Source organism: Protopterus annectens, chromosome 8.part0, assembly GCF_019279795.1.
Source record: "Protopterus annectens isolate FY-2018-M chromosome 8.part0, PAN1.0, whole genome shotgun sequence".
Lineage (NCBI taxonomy): Eukaryota > Metazoa > Chordata > Ceratodontiformes > Protopteridae > Protopterus > Protopterus annectens.
This window is the reverse complement of record NC_056741.1, coordinates 744,550,532-744,566,522: the sequence shown is the minus strand read 5'-3', so window position 1 is coordinate 744,566,522 and position 15,991 is coordinate 744,550,532. Positions and strand designations below refer to the sequence as shown.

At 39.9% G+C, this 15,991-nt stretch overlaps 1 protein-coding gene across 2 annotated transcripts in view; it reads left to right on the top strand.

Annotated features, from left to right (window-relative positions):
• THBS3 (thrombospondin 3) overlaps positions 1 to 15,991 on the top strand; it is a 948,644-nt gene that overhangs the window by 234,646 nt on the left and 698,007 nt on the right. For both annotated transcript variants that reach the window (XM_044080201.1, XM_044080202.1), the window contains exon 3: positions 10,522 to 10,778. In XM_044080201.1, coding sequence (XP_043936136.1) covers positions 10,522 to 10,778 — 257 coding nt within the window. The remainder of the gene's footprint in view (positions 1 to 10,521; positions 10,779 to 15,991) is intronic.

The following is a 15,991-nucleotide window of genomic DNA, read 5'->3' as shown; positions in this document are numbered from 1 at the left end:
TTTGTTCTTTTACCTTCATCCCAGTCTAACATTATAGGAGTGTACAGAAAGTGACTATCTTGACAGCTTTAAGCAACAGGTTTTGAACACCATGTATTTCTTCCTTGAAAGAAAAACAAAAATAAGATTGGATTTCTTTCTTATTTTTGATTTTTGTTCAGCCTAACATTGGATCAAAGGGTTGAAAAAAGGCTGTAAGATGCAACTCAGAGTATCTAAAATCTCACTCTGGTGGCCTAGAGTCAGACAAAGTGTAAATAAATAGCAAAGTGTAATCTCTCTCTGGATGTCGTGGGGTCATGATTTTAGAAAAAATGGGGGGGGGGTTCAAGGAGATGCTTTGGAATCCTTTTTATAGGGAGCCATTTCAACTACAGCTGTCTGTATTCATTGTAGCCAGACATCTGAGATGTATATAGTCAGTAATGCTGCTAGAATGTGTGGATACTGAGACAGTCTATAGATGAAAGTGACTGATTTGTTTGATCACAAATTAATGACCATTGACCTGTCATAATTTAGCTTCACCCCATTTCAGTTAGTCGACCATTTTGGTTGCGTCCTACAGCCATCCTTAATTTGCAGTCACTAGCTATTACTGGTTATTTAGCTGGAGCATTTACGTGTAAGACAGTTGACGTACACAGTCTGTATTCATTCAAACATGTACAATGTCTGCACCTTCATCATCTGCATGGAAGGGCACTAGGAACTCCTTGTCATTAGTTAGGCTTTTAGAGGTTGATTGTCCACCTCATCTGGCTGACCTTCATGCAGCTATGCTGTGTTCCTTCTTGCAGTCCTGCCTGATAATGTTAGGGACATGCCTCTAATGTTGTGTTTTGTGATTCCAGCCACCTACAACATTGACGTCTTGGACCACTGTCTTCCAGAAACAATCGTTAGGCAACTGGTGAGCAGCCCCTGTCCCCATCAGGAGTGTTCATATGTTCTGTTTGCCTGTAATAGGATACTATTATCATTTCAGCTGAAGTTGTCAAACCTCTGCCATCTGTCCACCTCTTGAGCACATGATCACACCTTTGGAAACAGAATGGTGACTGCTAGTGTCAGAAGGTTACCAGTTAAAAACAGCGGTCTTCTTATGTAGGTCTTAACAGGGATAAGAACTCAGTAGGTACCACTAACATACTATGCTGAGAACAGTGGGGTACTCCAGTGTTACCACAAATTGGAAGTAGGGACATTTGTGTGTGTGTATAAATATATATATATATATATATATATATATATATATATATAGCTAAGGTGTCTTGTCACAGAGGCCCACAGAGTTGTACAGATGAAGGGTGGACTTCACAGACAGCATGAACAGGGGATACGGGGGGGATACTGGTTAAAGTCTGTTCTGTTACTGGACAATGTTGGGGATATATGTGAAGAAGCATACTACAGGTGCCTCTATGACATGCTCTCTCTCACACACACACACACACACACACACACACACACACACACACACACACACACACACACACACACACACACACACACACACACACACACACACACACACACACACACACACACACACACACACACACACACACACACACACACACACACACATATCTGTAGGACTCACAGATCTGTTCATGTTTCTGTAAGACACAGAATAGTATAACAGGCAGTCCTGTTAGTGGGTTGGCTTCCCATAGATGCAGTCTACATCCATGGGTGCCGGAACAGTAGGGCGGGGGGAGCCTCTCCCACTTTCAATAGCTTCCCATTGTGCACTGAAAGTGCTGTTGGAGTACTGATTACATGGAATCACTTGCATTGGCATTTCCAAGGGAATCATGAGCTCAGGTAACTGAAAACTGACAATTTAAATAATAAATCATCTTTTTCTGGCATACCAACCAAGCATTTCTAAGGCATACCAATCAACATCTTTCGTCAAGATTGTTGGATAAAGCCAAAAATAACAGAGGAATGAAGACTCAAAACTAGGGACAATTTTTAAATATTACTTATTCATTTAATATTTTAACAGAACAGGCTTCACATTAACATGCATTTTCTGAACAATAAAAGTATGAAACTTTAATGTCTGGCAGTAATGACTGGCTGTAATTCTCTGCATACCTCTCAACTTTTGCTTAAGAAATCTGGACTAAGCCAAAAATGATGGGGGGATAAAGGGCCAAAATCAGGAACAGATTTTTAATATTGCTCTTATAAACTTAGAAAGCAGCTAGAATAGCAGATTTTGTACTAGCATTAATTTTCTGTAGGATATGAAATCTCTCACTCAGATGTTTCATTAATTAAAGAGCACAGCCCTGAATGGTTTGATAGATTTTATAAAGAACAGACCTAAAACATGAGGCAGTAATCTGGACATTCTACAAAATTTTGGAGTTGATGTATATGATCCTGAGTGATTCAGTCTATATTACTTCATCAAAGAGTCATTTTAATGAAGCTGACTTAATTGACCTCAAATCAGCAAACTGAATTTCCACTAATGTTCACTACAGTGAAAGATTTCACCAGGGAAAGGGAGCAGTTGACCAACAGCACAGCTTTGCCTTTTTTCCCACCATAGTGCAATCTCGGAGTTGGTATATATATTTGGGGAGGGAGGGTTGGGAGACAAAGCCCCCCAGTTAGGTGGGTGATATACTGTGGTTTGCATTCAGATGTGGTCTTGGCCAGGTGATTACTTTCCCTGGTGAATTTTTTTTTTCAATGGTTCGTTCATGGAAATTCAGTTTGCTGATTTGGGTTTGATGAAGTCAGCTTCGTTGAAATGGTTTTCGATGAAGTAATATAGATCCGAGTGATTTACCAGAAAATCAAATATTTTACAAGGGATGGATTTTGTCTATTGATTGATTACTATTTGTTTACCAAGTAAGTGAGCTGTTCTACAGACCCTTTTAAGACAAATCCAGGATCAATAGCAGTAAAGACCACAGTTTACAAAAGTAAAATAAGACATTGAATTCATGTACCTACTTTGTACAGTTGACACGTATGTTCTACCGTTGAAGGGTAATTTCCATTAGTTGGTGCAGACTTGTGTGCTTTTGCCTTTTACCCACTGAGTACCAGGATAGGCTTTCACTCTCCTGTTTAATAGCATGTTTTAGGCAGAATTTTCCACAGAGGTACATTTCACTAGAGCTAGACTGACTTATAATGTAGTAATCATTTTGCTGTACTTAATTATTTATTAATTCATTCTCTTACACCCACTTTATGCTATTCAGGATCATTATGAGCATAGGCAGAGATGTCCTGACAAGCTATGGGAGAAAACTATAAAAATAGTTTAGATCCGTAGATGTTCCAAGGTCAGCATATCTTATGACAGTTCATGCTTTGCCATTACCTTCCTTCAGGCAACACCTTCTTTCTCCAGTAGGGTCATACCAGTAAAACCCAGAGTAAATTGTAAATACCCATCCAGTCACTAGTTTATATTTAAAGTAAGACAGTGAATTGCACTGCTCAACATGTTGGGGAAGTATATTCCAAAGGACTGGGAGGTACTTATAAGCTTGTCTCTCCACTGTGCTGTATTTATCTGTTGGTGTAGATTTAGGTCCCTGGTTCAAATATTGGTGAAGATATTGGACTTGCAAAAAATAGGATGTCCAGGACAGCTAGGTCTCCAATGGCACAGTAAGCAAGACAAATCTCCCCTCAAAAGTCTGTAAAACACTGAGTAAAGGGAGAACATTTTCTGACTCTCCTGGTAGCTCAGGGACTTTGGACCTGTGATTGTATTTGCTTAGGAGACTTTGGTGTCTTTTTAATTGTTTGATATGTTTAGCGAGATGCATCCCAAAGTGGTGTGCTGTACTTCATAATTGGCCCAATTAATGCTGACTATAAAGGAATGAGTGCCTCTTTAGGCTGTGATGATATTCCCATGGCAATTAGGTGGTACTTCCTGAGTACAGTTGTCACAAGATGGTCAAAAGAGAGGGAGCTATCAGCCCAAGTTTCTAGGTCCCTGAAAAAAAAATTTCATTTTGTAGTGATGTGTGGGCTATACAGTATAATGAGGGGAGAGATTCTGTACCAAAAGTGACACTACACTTTTACACTTTTTTGCATTTAGTTTGAGCTTGTGTTTAATACACCAAATGTTTACTTGGGAAAGTTCATTCAGTGGAGTTTAGGTATTGTAGGTTGACTTAATAAGTTATAATTTGCAGTTATATACAAAGTGTAAGTGCCATAGGGCTTGGTTCTCTACTTGGAGATCGGAGAAGTAAATACCAAAAGCAAAAGATCCCAGGACTTAGCCCTGAGAGACACTGCTGGTCACATTCATACTTACTGATGAAGCGTCTGCAACCTGCACTGTATGGGCTCTGTCTTATAGCCAGTTTGTTATCCATCTAAACAGATATGGGTTGATATTTAAAGCAATTAGTTTTTGTATGATGCCAGCATAGGAAATGGTGCTGAAGATGGACGCTAGGTCAAGATACACTGTCATAACCTTCTACAGCCTCTGTAACACAGATCACAATATTGTTAATTAATTGTTAATAATTGTTAATCACAATATGTCACCTTGCCCTTACCTCCTAAAGTTAACCATCTAAATATACACTTCTGATATGTGATTGTGAGAAAAGAGAAAACAAATCAGTCATGTATACCAACCAGTTGCTTCTACACGGTACACTACCTTCATACCCCTTTACACCCCTATGAATGTGTGAAAAGCTAAAGAAATAATGACCACACTTTGTCCAGTTCTAAAAAGTTATAGTGACCTTCTGTGCACACCTCTGAGGTTTGACTGTGAGGAGAATTTAAGAAATAATAATCTCACTGTTCCCAGCCCTCAGCAGCCACAAACACAAGCTATAGCAACCTTCTTTGCAGACCTCTGAGCAAGGCCAGTTGTACAACAGGTGTGTCCAGGGCAGAATCCTCAATAAGCTTGTGCCAAACTCCTTCTCCAACCTGAGTTGTGGATGCTGCCAAGGTGTTGATATTCTCTGTTTTTTAAAAGTTAATGACGTATGTGGATTACTGAGATTATGTTCTGAATTTGGGGAAAATGCATGCTTGTTAAGCACTATTCTGACATTGGAAAGGTTCTTAACAAGGTTTTATTAAGTACCTCTTACCACTGTTGAGCTCTAGTCAAACACTAGAGCACCAAAAGCAATATGTGGTCACTACAAAAGAGCAGTGGGCAGCAGGTAAACACAACATTTAGACTTTTTTCTAAAGTTCAACTGTGGCTGCTCTGTGTGTGACAACAATAAGAGTGCTGCAGCACTATAGCAGTTTTTCTCTAACTTTTGAATATATGGCTACTAGATCACATACCAACTTAATTTGTACTTTTTAATGAAATTTCTGTGCAATCATTCCAAATATAACTTAACATTAACACTATATATGTTCTGTGTTGTGGATATGCTTCTGTTGTGGCAGTAGTAGATATGCTCCTCTTATGGTAGCAGACAGTTAACAAACTGCCCTGTTAGATTACTAAGTGCCTCTTTTGCCTTCCTTCTCTGCAGTCTTCAGCAGCTTCCAGCACCCCTGTATACATCAACAAATATCATGTACTGGCTATAGACAAGTATGTGTCACAGGTAACCACACTACGGAATATGTATGTATATAAACTATGTTCTAAGGTACTGTGTTTCATCTACATCACACATGAAAAATACATCTTATTACATTACTGCAGAACATTGTATATATCCGTAAGGTGCGTCTTCTTGAAAACAATGTTTCTCTGCTGCCAGGGTTTTGATGGTGTGGTTGCTCCTGCAAGTATGTAACAGCTTGTGTGCTATGAATTGAAATGGGATTAGGTTCTGTGTATGTCTAAGAATTGCTGAAGCACATGGGCAATAATGATAGCATCTAGATTCCACCGTGCAGTATTGATACCCCATGTCTGTGGGCTTATGCAGGCGGCCTGCATGTGTACACTCAACTTGCCATGTGTCCTGCTCAGAATTTAGAAGTCATGTTTCCAGCTTGAGTCACAGGCTACCATTTTGTTTTGCTGATGTTGATGGCATTGGCTACCACTTAAACTATGTGCCTGGTTTGCTAAAGAGAATAAAATCATGCTCTTTCTCCTATAAAGCCAGTCTAGGGAGCATCTGCTGGGACCCTTTATGGATCCATTTAGGAAGATGAATGCCTGGTTTGACTTGGACGAGCTTATGACTGAGGCTTTTGTATCTGTAGGACCAATGAACAACATAGGCATTGACACTGGCATGATGACCTGTTGTGCTGCCACCCTGAAAGTATCTGTCAGTGGGAAGCACATGTTAGGCAGGAGTATTCCAAATGGTATGCTAAGTAAACAGTGTTGCTGCTGTTTTTCAAACTTTATTTTTAGATTATTATTATTTTGTCATTCAGAGCAGTGTTCTTAATAAAGGCTGTATCCTGTGACAGATGCCAGGATCTGCCAGGTGGGTTCCTGAGGAAGACTGTAAATATGCTACACTTGCCTAATGGTTGTCTCTATGCCATGGCACTTCTACATATTGTGAGGTAATACATAGTTGTTCAGTTGTGAAGTTGCGATCACCCTGTCAGGCTTTTGCTGTTTTGTTCTTGCATGAGAAGTTATACCTTAGTTGTAAGGCTGTGTGCATATTTCCAAGCATCTGCCTCAGTGGATAAACACATGGGAGAGTAATTTTGCACTGATGTCTACATCTCACTGCCTGTATGAAGGCTGGTTTTTACTCTCTGTTCTTCTGCATGAACTTTGCAACTGACCATCCGTGTTGGCTGTTGTCATTTTCAGATAGCCTGCACCTCCACCATGAGCTAGCTCACACACACCCCACTACCATCCGGTCACTGAGGATTCCAGCTCTAGCCACTCTGTTGGTTTACTGGTTACCACTGATTATATACATGGCTGCAAGCATTTCCACATTATATTGAAGTTTTGTGTCACTTTTGTGAGATGGTTGTGCTTGTGAGGAAGACAATGTATTTTATTATAGTTGCAGCCCTCAAGCTAGTACAAGAGGACCCGTATGGTCAATTGTTACTGAAAAGTTGTCAATCATTGTACTGAGATGATATGCACAGAGAGGCTTCTAGATGGCAGTAAACATCACACCTGATAACAGAAAATGTACAAAGTTCCACTCAAATCAAAGTCCTTTGTCAATGACTCATTATGTTAGTGCATTCTGAATCCTGGGTGAAGGAGCCATCTTTAGATACTTGCCCTATTAATGGACCTACGCAGACCACTGACCAAGTCCAGTGATGCTACCCTAAGTACCTGATGCCATCTAAAGCTTGGCTGATCTACAAAGACTTTTCCATGATCACTTGAAGTACCTTTGCCAGATTTCATTTTTGGTGGAAGGAATAAATAAATATACTGGACTCAGAAGTATACAAGTGGTACTTTATGATAATATTTTAAAACACTGTTAATAAACTTTAACAATTATCTGCTTTATTTATCCTCAGTTTATATAAATTGCTGCTAATGTTACCTGAGAATTCTGTATATTGTATAGCACTACTGTAAATAGCTCTCGTGGGGCTTTGTATGGGATGCTGCTAAATGTTACCCGAGTATTCTGTGTTGCTTATGAACTACTTTTATTTCTTGTTGAGCTTTTCACCCTAGGCCTCCACTGAAAAGGGGCTTGTCTGCCCAAATGGACTTTCCTGGTAAACAAATGTAAATAATAAATAAATAAATAATAATAAATGTTGAAATGACCAGTATATGTAAATGTATGATGATGCTATTTTAGAGTGATGCCTTGAAGCATAGTTTATGAACAATAGCATACTTATTGCTTTATTATATTGCTATTGCTCAAAAGTAAACTTGTTTTGGGAATGATGCCCTTACTTAACAGATGTGTATTGTGTTTAAATCCTGGTTAGTTGGTCAAGTTGTAACAGCCCAAGCAAAACTGTCAAGACCAAAGTGTGAACATTTGTACAGTGCAGTATTGCTGTTTGTGTGAGATCACTGTGTGCTTATACAGGGAATTTTACATTTTCATACAGCAGTGTGACCAAGGAATAAGTATATATAATTTCAGAGGAGGTATTTTACTGTTGTTTTGGTGCAGTGCAGTGCAGTGCATTCTCTTCCAGAGGAAGGTGTTTTGTTTTTTTTTTTTTTGATCAGCCATACATCAGTTTTTCTTAACAGTAGCATATATAACCCCTGTATCATGGAGGATACTTACATACTTGGTAATATAATGGCTGGTATTTGTAGACAAATAGTACATAATACAGCTCTAATTAATGAGTACAGAGAGGGTATGGGTGTTTCTAAAACAGTGCCGATACATGTCAGCATACCCATGAAACATCTTTTGCAGCATATTCCTCAAATGTTAGTATTGCGAAGGTGTGCAGTAATTATCAATGAATCCCAGGCAGTGTCTCCTTTGGCGTGTCTCTTCCTAAGCACCTAAACCAGCTCAGCAGGCCCCAATGTTTACTCACCAAGAAGCTCTTGTCCATTAGTATTCTTACCACTCTGATAGACTAAAAGCCTGTCTCTGTGTTCAGTCTCATACATGCTGCTTACAAGTGATCTCTTTTTAGCCTACAGTAATATGAATGGCCACTTTACTCTTTAAACTCCTTCACCCAAGCAGAACTAGTACTAAAACAAATATGTGCTATAGAAGCCTAAACCTGTATCAGAGGTTCATACATTTATACTAGGCCAATGACTAGGAGGCCTTTATAAGTTAGCCATGCAACCCAAGTGTATCACACGAGTTATCGTGCCTTGCAGGTTATTTTAAGGTGTGTATGCTGTTTAGAGCAAAATTTAGTGGAAGCCTCTGTCCAACAGAGACGTAGGTGTCAGACCAGGGGTGAATTTCCGATTTTTTATCCACTGGTCCAGGTTGTGCTTAAATTGGGTTAGGGAAGGGTTCTGCTTCGCATGGATGGGAAGCCTATTCCAAAGAATGAGGGTTCTCTAAGATATGTACTTGTCCTTGCAACATGTCCTATTTGAGTCACAGAGTTTAAAATCCTTACATCTAGTAGTTTTAGTGCTGTTCATTTTGCAGATATGCAAAACGTCCATCAGACCGTAAACCAAGAATGGCTTGTATGCCAAGCATAAATAGCTCTCACCAGTCTGTAGGAAACAGAGTATAAAGAAAGGGCTTTGAAGCGACCAGCATAAGGTGCCATGTATTCTTTTTGTGAGGACCTCTGTGGACATTCCAGTTGTTGCTTGTACCTGGTCAGGTACACACAGAAAGGGGCATTATACTCAATGATGGGTCTGATGATAGCTCAGCACACTGACACGATGACTTCATTAGGCTAGATGTTATGTGCTTACTTATAAGCTGAGTGATACAGAATGATTTTCTTACAACTGCATGTTGGTCGAAAGCCAGATTAATATCTAAATGACTCCCCAAAACCCTGACTACTGTGTCTGCTTTTAGAGTTGTTTTATCAATGAGGTAGTTTCCCTGGGTGGCCAACTTCCCAAAAGGTGCAATTATGCATTTCTTGGCACTGTGTTTTAAGCAATGGCTTTGGTGTCAGTTATTTGTTTGTGTTAGACCTGCCTGTAAAATGTTAGTATCTTAGAGGGTTTCTATGATTGCTCCTAGCTTGCATTCATCTGCAAACTTGTTAAACTACAGGGCCTTTTCATTAGTTTTGACTTCCAAAAATAGATGCCAAAGAGGAGTAGACCCAACACAGAGCCCTGCAGTAATCCACTGGTGGCAGGCCTCTTTGTGGTGACGGTGGCTTGCCCAATACTAACTTTGTGGGTCCTATATGTGAGCAGTTTAAGTAATGTTGACTTAATGGTAACTGTATAGAAGAATATATGTGATGTGTAAATGTTTGTAACTATGAACATGTAAATATGTTTTTTTTTTGTTTATAAAAATGAATGTTTGCCTATGCTTAAGTGATAATTCAATAAAGGTGTTAAAAAATAAAACATTGCTCGACTGGGTAGGAAAGGATTTTAATAGATTCCTATGCAGGTAACATCATGAAGAATGGAGGCAGTAAATCTGGACTCAGAAGACGAGTTGGAGATAGTGGAATCAGGATTTCAAACCTGTATAGAAATAGTCTTAGAGGTCACAGTGTTTGGTAAAATCTTAAATGAAATAATGTCTGTTCTTTGAAAAAGCATACAGAATACAAAATAGGCCTAACTGTCAACGTTTATAGTTGTGTTGTATGAATCATCAGTTTATAAAGGGTTACTATTAAAAATGATTCCAGAGTGAGCATGTCCATTTAAAAATGTTGTATGTTGCTAGCATATGAATGTGATAGTGCTACTCACTCTGGAATATGGAACAAATAATTTTAGATCAGTGAAGGAGTTTTCACATTTAGAAATCTGTTGCAAAATAAGGACAACAAGCTATCATTTTAGAATGATAAGTATATTTTTCACCAAAAAAGAGCAATGTATAAGGAGGAAAGTCTACTGATTCCTGTTCTTTGAAACATAAATGTGTTAAAGTACTGATTATTTTCTTGCAGCTGTTCTGAGATATACCCGAGAAGATGGCAAAGTTCAGGTGGTCAACCTTCAGAATGCTAACGTAGCAGATGGTAGGCTCCACTCACTGATTATGCGAATCAGTGGACTGTCTCGTGGCCCCCTTAGTGTGGAGATGTATGTGGATTGTAAACAGGCAGATTATGTTACAGGACTCCCTGGAATGCCCAGCATGTCTCCAGAAGACTTAGACAGCTTGGAAATTCGAAGTGGTCATAAAGCCTATGCCAAAATGCAGGTAAGAATGGAATGGAAAAGTGCAGGTCAGAATGGAGTACACACACAATCAGATAATGTGTATTCATGTGCTTATAGTTAAAATTCAGACGCATCCAACTGAAGCATGACATAACTATTTCTTACCTTGCTTAGCACTTTAATGTTCTTCAGATTTGTCACAGGAAACCATCAGTTTATATCCCTGACTGTTAGATCCTACAGCCCATTACATTTATGATTTTGTCCTGGAAAAAAAAAATTCATAACAAGGCATCTGTAACTCTGCTGCCATTCCTTCCCAATAGGACCATAAATCTGTTTATGTTTTGGCGATAATGGCTTGCTGTGAAGTGACAAGCCAGTATTTTTGTCACAGCTGAGTGAGCCATTGAGACTGGAATAGCATGAAATGTTATACTCCTGATGACTGAAGGAGTGAAATGATGGTGGGAGGGATTAATATGTACAAGAGGATCTAAACCTAATGAAGTTTCACTCCTTAAAAAGGCAGTTTAATTTAAATACTTTATGCAGCAGAAATGGCTCACTATAGTAGTTGTCATTAGAGATTTAAACAGTAAGCAGTAATTCTGTACATCTGAGCATATACAAACTGACTGGAAAGCAGATCCTGCACCAGCAGATGGTATGGCATTATAATTCTATCTTCTGAAGAGACAAATTGAACTTTAGGAAGAAGAAGGCTTATACAAAACTGCACATATGTGTGTGTCCCCATCAAGTAATTTGGACATAAGCAATTATTACTAATTTTATATTAGTCTATCATATTGCAGGGCAAGGCGGATTTTATTACATATAAAATCAGACTGAGACAAAAATGTATGTTTTTTCAGTTCTTCTCATAGTGGTCATTTAAATTGATAGCTATTAATTTGTTGAATGTAATATGGTTTTGCAGTCATTAATATACATTTGAGTAGACAATATTAAGCTCATAGAGATCTTACACAACTTATTCTAGAGAAACACCTGCAGGAGTCTCTAAGGCTGAATTAGTTAATCTTAACAATGGGATATACCGATACCAGTCACTATAGCTTTCTGATACAGAACATGGGAAGTCCTTATAAAAGTGTGTAGTTCAAATAAAGGTCTTTTTCCTATAATCTTGGGGGCATCAGCTATCCTTATGTACTCTTAATTATGATGTAATTAAATAATTTGTAATTTAGGACTTCTAAATATAAATACTTTGTTTTTGGGAAATGTTCAGTAGAATACAACACTTTATTTGATACACCCTTGGAACAAGTGGAAGTGTTTATGGATTTGGTCATTTTGATAGATAATAACATTTAAAGAATATACTGACCACAGAGATACAGTTTATCTTACTCACCTTTACATATCCCATATTCAGCATAATTGTGCTTTTGTGTATATAATCCAAGTTACATACCTTCTCTTGAGTCTGTACAGTGTAGATTTGCTAAGTAAACACCAGATTTTGAAAAGTCTGACATACAAAGAAAGATTACAGAGAATTAATTTATAGAGTATTGCATAAAGACTGATGTTCTTCATGTTTCACTGTTGCAGTCATTATGTTTGAGTAATCCTGCTGGCAGGTTGCCCTCAGTTGGCCTGAATTCCAAAGTCTTGGGTCCTGCTTCGGGTGCTGTCGCCTCTTCCCTGATGTCAGGTCGTCAGGGGTATAAAACATGCAGCCAACACCATTTTCTTCAGTCTTTCTTGCCGCGCGGTGCCCTAAGCAGAAGCAGTTTGCAAGTGCCTGTCGGCCGTCTACTGATATTTTCGTGTTCGAGTTTCAGATCCGAAGTCTTCATTTAAAGCTATGTACCCCATTGGGGAAACTTTTTTTTTGCTCCAGACTGATGTCAGAAAAAGTTAATAACTGTATTTCTTGTGGGAAGCAAATACCTCATAAGGACTTTCATTCTTACTGTATTCCTTGCCTAGGCCCTGACCATGACATTTCAAATTGTCGGTTTTGTGCTAGATTTAACCAATGCACTATTAAGCGTTGGTGCGATTTTGCATTAAGCTATTTTGGGTGCAGATTTAATTATAAAATGTCGTCGGATAGCCATACTGGAGTTCATAAAAAATGCAAAGAAAAGGAAAAAGACAGGCAACCAAGGTCCAAAACCGATGACGAAGCTTCCCCTAAGCCAGTTGCTGTGTCGCCGGTTTTCAGAGAGGCACTTTTGCAGCCCCTGATGACCGCTACTTTAGAGTCGCAGGCCGCTACCAACTCCTACGTGGAGTCGGCCAGGCCGCTGGAAACTCAAGGTATTGGAACCTCGGAGACTATTCCCTCAGATGGGTCTGGAGCCGCTGAGCAGGCATCGGCATCTGAGGGTGTATTTAGACCTAAACAATTATATATTAAACTGACTACAGATTCAAAAACAATGACTAAAGTACCTTTAAAGGCAAAGAAATAAGTTCACCAGCCACATGGACAGGCCTCCATGCCCAAAAAATAAATGCTCAAAATGGCCGAAGACTTAATTACCTTGATCAGGGGTTCCCATTCCCCTCCTGATAAGAGGCCTAGGCAAGAGACAGACTTTAAATCTTCAGATCAGGTTTCTATCTCCTCTGATTCCTCTTCTGATCAGGAATATTCACTTCCTCCCTATGAGGATTCTGATGCTGAAGAATCTATTCCTTCAGCCTCTCCTCCTGAGGACTACTCTTTTCGGGAAAACTTGCATACCATGAGGGAGCATTTCCACTGAGAGAGCCAAGATTATTCAGAATCTAAGAAGAGACTCAGGGACTTCCTTTTACTGCCTCAACACAGACCTCTAGCTATTCCACCTGTGTTAGACATTGTTGATGACGTGTTTACGGAATCTAGTTTGACCCCTGACTCCTTACCTCCATCTCCTGTTAAGCCTGACAGATACTAAATTCCTTTTTAAGAACCCTGCTGCAGAAAGAAACTATTTCTCAGGGTCCCAAAGGGTAGGCTTCCACTGCAAAAAACCCTACCCCCTCTGACAGGGATTCTAGGACACTGGATAGATGGGGAAAAAAGATTTACATGTCTGCTACCTTGGCTATAAGGGCCTTAAACTGCCAGTTTCATATGCTCAAATATCAGCAATATGTTATGACACTGCTTAAACAGAAAATGTTGCTAAATTCTGAATGTGCAGAAAACAAAGAAATGCAGGATTTATTGCATGCAGCTGAACAAATTGGAAAGCATATTTTACAATGTGGTTTTGATTCTCTGGAGGCCTCCTGCAGGGCTGCAGTGACGGGTTCTGTAATTAGAAGGCATGCTTGGTTGAAGGAACAAAATCTGCCTGATCATGTCAAAGCTAAATTATTAGATGCACCATTACAGCATGATACCTTGTTTGGTGTTAAGGCAGAAGAGGTGTTAAAGAAAATGGAGGACAAAGCTAAATTTATGCAAACGGTCAAAGATTTTTTTACAAGTACAGCCACCTAGTTTTAGCAGACACTGGCCTACAAAAAATTGATCTTTTCCAGTGTCAGACAGACCTCAAAGGGGCAGATCCAGACTCCCTGGAGGCAGATCCCAGCCGCAAGGTTCGTACAAGTCTAAGCAATGGGGTGCTTCTACCTCCAAAAGTGGAGAAGAAAAATCACAACCCTGCAGGAAACAGTCCCAATGACTTCCCCCTGCCTACACCAAGCACTTCTGGCAGCACCCTTAGGGGGAAAAAATAGCACTTTTTTCACAAAATTGGCACATTATAACCCAGGACAAATGGGTTCTAGACATAGTGTCACAAGGCTACAAGTTTCACTTCCATACCCTGCCAAGGGCAAACGTTTGGCCAGACCTGCCAAAAAATCAATGGGCAGAGGCTCAAAAACAAGTTTCATCCCTCATGGACATGGAGGCTATTCAACAAGTGCCACAACAAGAGCAGGGACAAGGATTTTACTCAAGACTGTTCTTGGTACCCAGAAAGGACAAAGCATGGAGACCAATACTGACCTATCTATTCTAAACACTTTCCTGGATATACCAAAATTCAAGATGTTGACCTTACAGCAGCTTCTGCCCATGCTGGGCAGAAAGGCTTGGCTCGTGACTTTAGGCCTAAAAGAGGCATACCTGCATGTCCCAATCAGACAAGCATGCAGAAGATACCTCAGATTCAAGGCTGGCTCAAAGCATTACCAATTCTCTGCACTGCCCTTTGGCTTATCTACTGCACCCAGGGTCTTTATAAAGTGCCTGGCACCAGTAATTGCTTTCTGCAGACAAAGGAATACAAATATATCCTTACTTGGACGACTGCTTCATTCAAGCAGAGAACAAGGACATTCTACAACAGCATCTGGCATTTGTGAAAAGACTTTTAACATGCCTAGGGTACACAGTCAACGAAAATAAATCAAAACTAGTATCCTCTCAAGAGATAATATTCCTGGGTGCAAGCTTAAATACAACTGCCCAGATGGCTTATCTCACGCCAGACAAACAAAGGCAACTGACTACCTATTTCAAGGGAATGGCAACAAAGGCCCAGTTATCTGCAAGAAAAATTCTGCAGGCTTTGGGCTTCATGGCATCCTGCATCCTACTAATTCCATATGCAAGACTGCATATGAGGAAACTTCAGTGGTACCTAAAAGGTGTCTCGACACAACATTGCCACAGCCTGGAAACAATGATTACTCTCATTCCCTGCCTGCAACAGGAGTTTCGATGATGGGCAAAGGCTTGTCACCAAAACAAGGGACAGCCATTCTCACTACCCCCGGCCAGGCAGAACCTAACAACGGATGCATCAGATTATGCCTGGGGGGCACACATGGCAGGAAGATGCATTCAGGGCGCATGGTCCACAAACCAAATAAATCTACATATCAATCAAAAAGAGATGCTAGCTGTTCAAAATGCCCTGACAGCCTTCAAGGACCTAATTCATCCGGGACAACTTCTGATAAAGACAGACAACACCCTGGTCATGTGGTACATAAACAAGCAGGGGAGCATGCATTTTTACCCCCTTTGCAGACTAGCCATGGCTTTATGGGACACAGCATTGACTTACCAAGTTCATCTGCAGGCACAATTCCTGCCAGGAAAGGAAAATACTCTGGTAGATGAACTATGCAGAAACCTCATGGATCCCCATGAGTGGCACCTAGATCCACAAGTCTTCAGCATGATAACAAAGAAATGGGGACGCCTGGACATAGATCTATTTGCCTCTCCTCACAACTGTCAACTAAAAAGATTCTGCACAA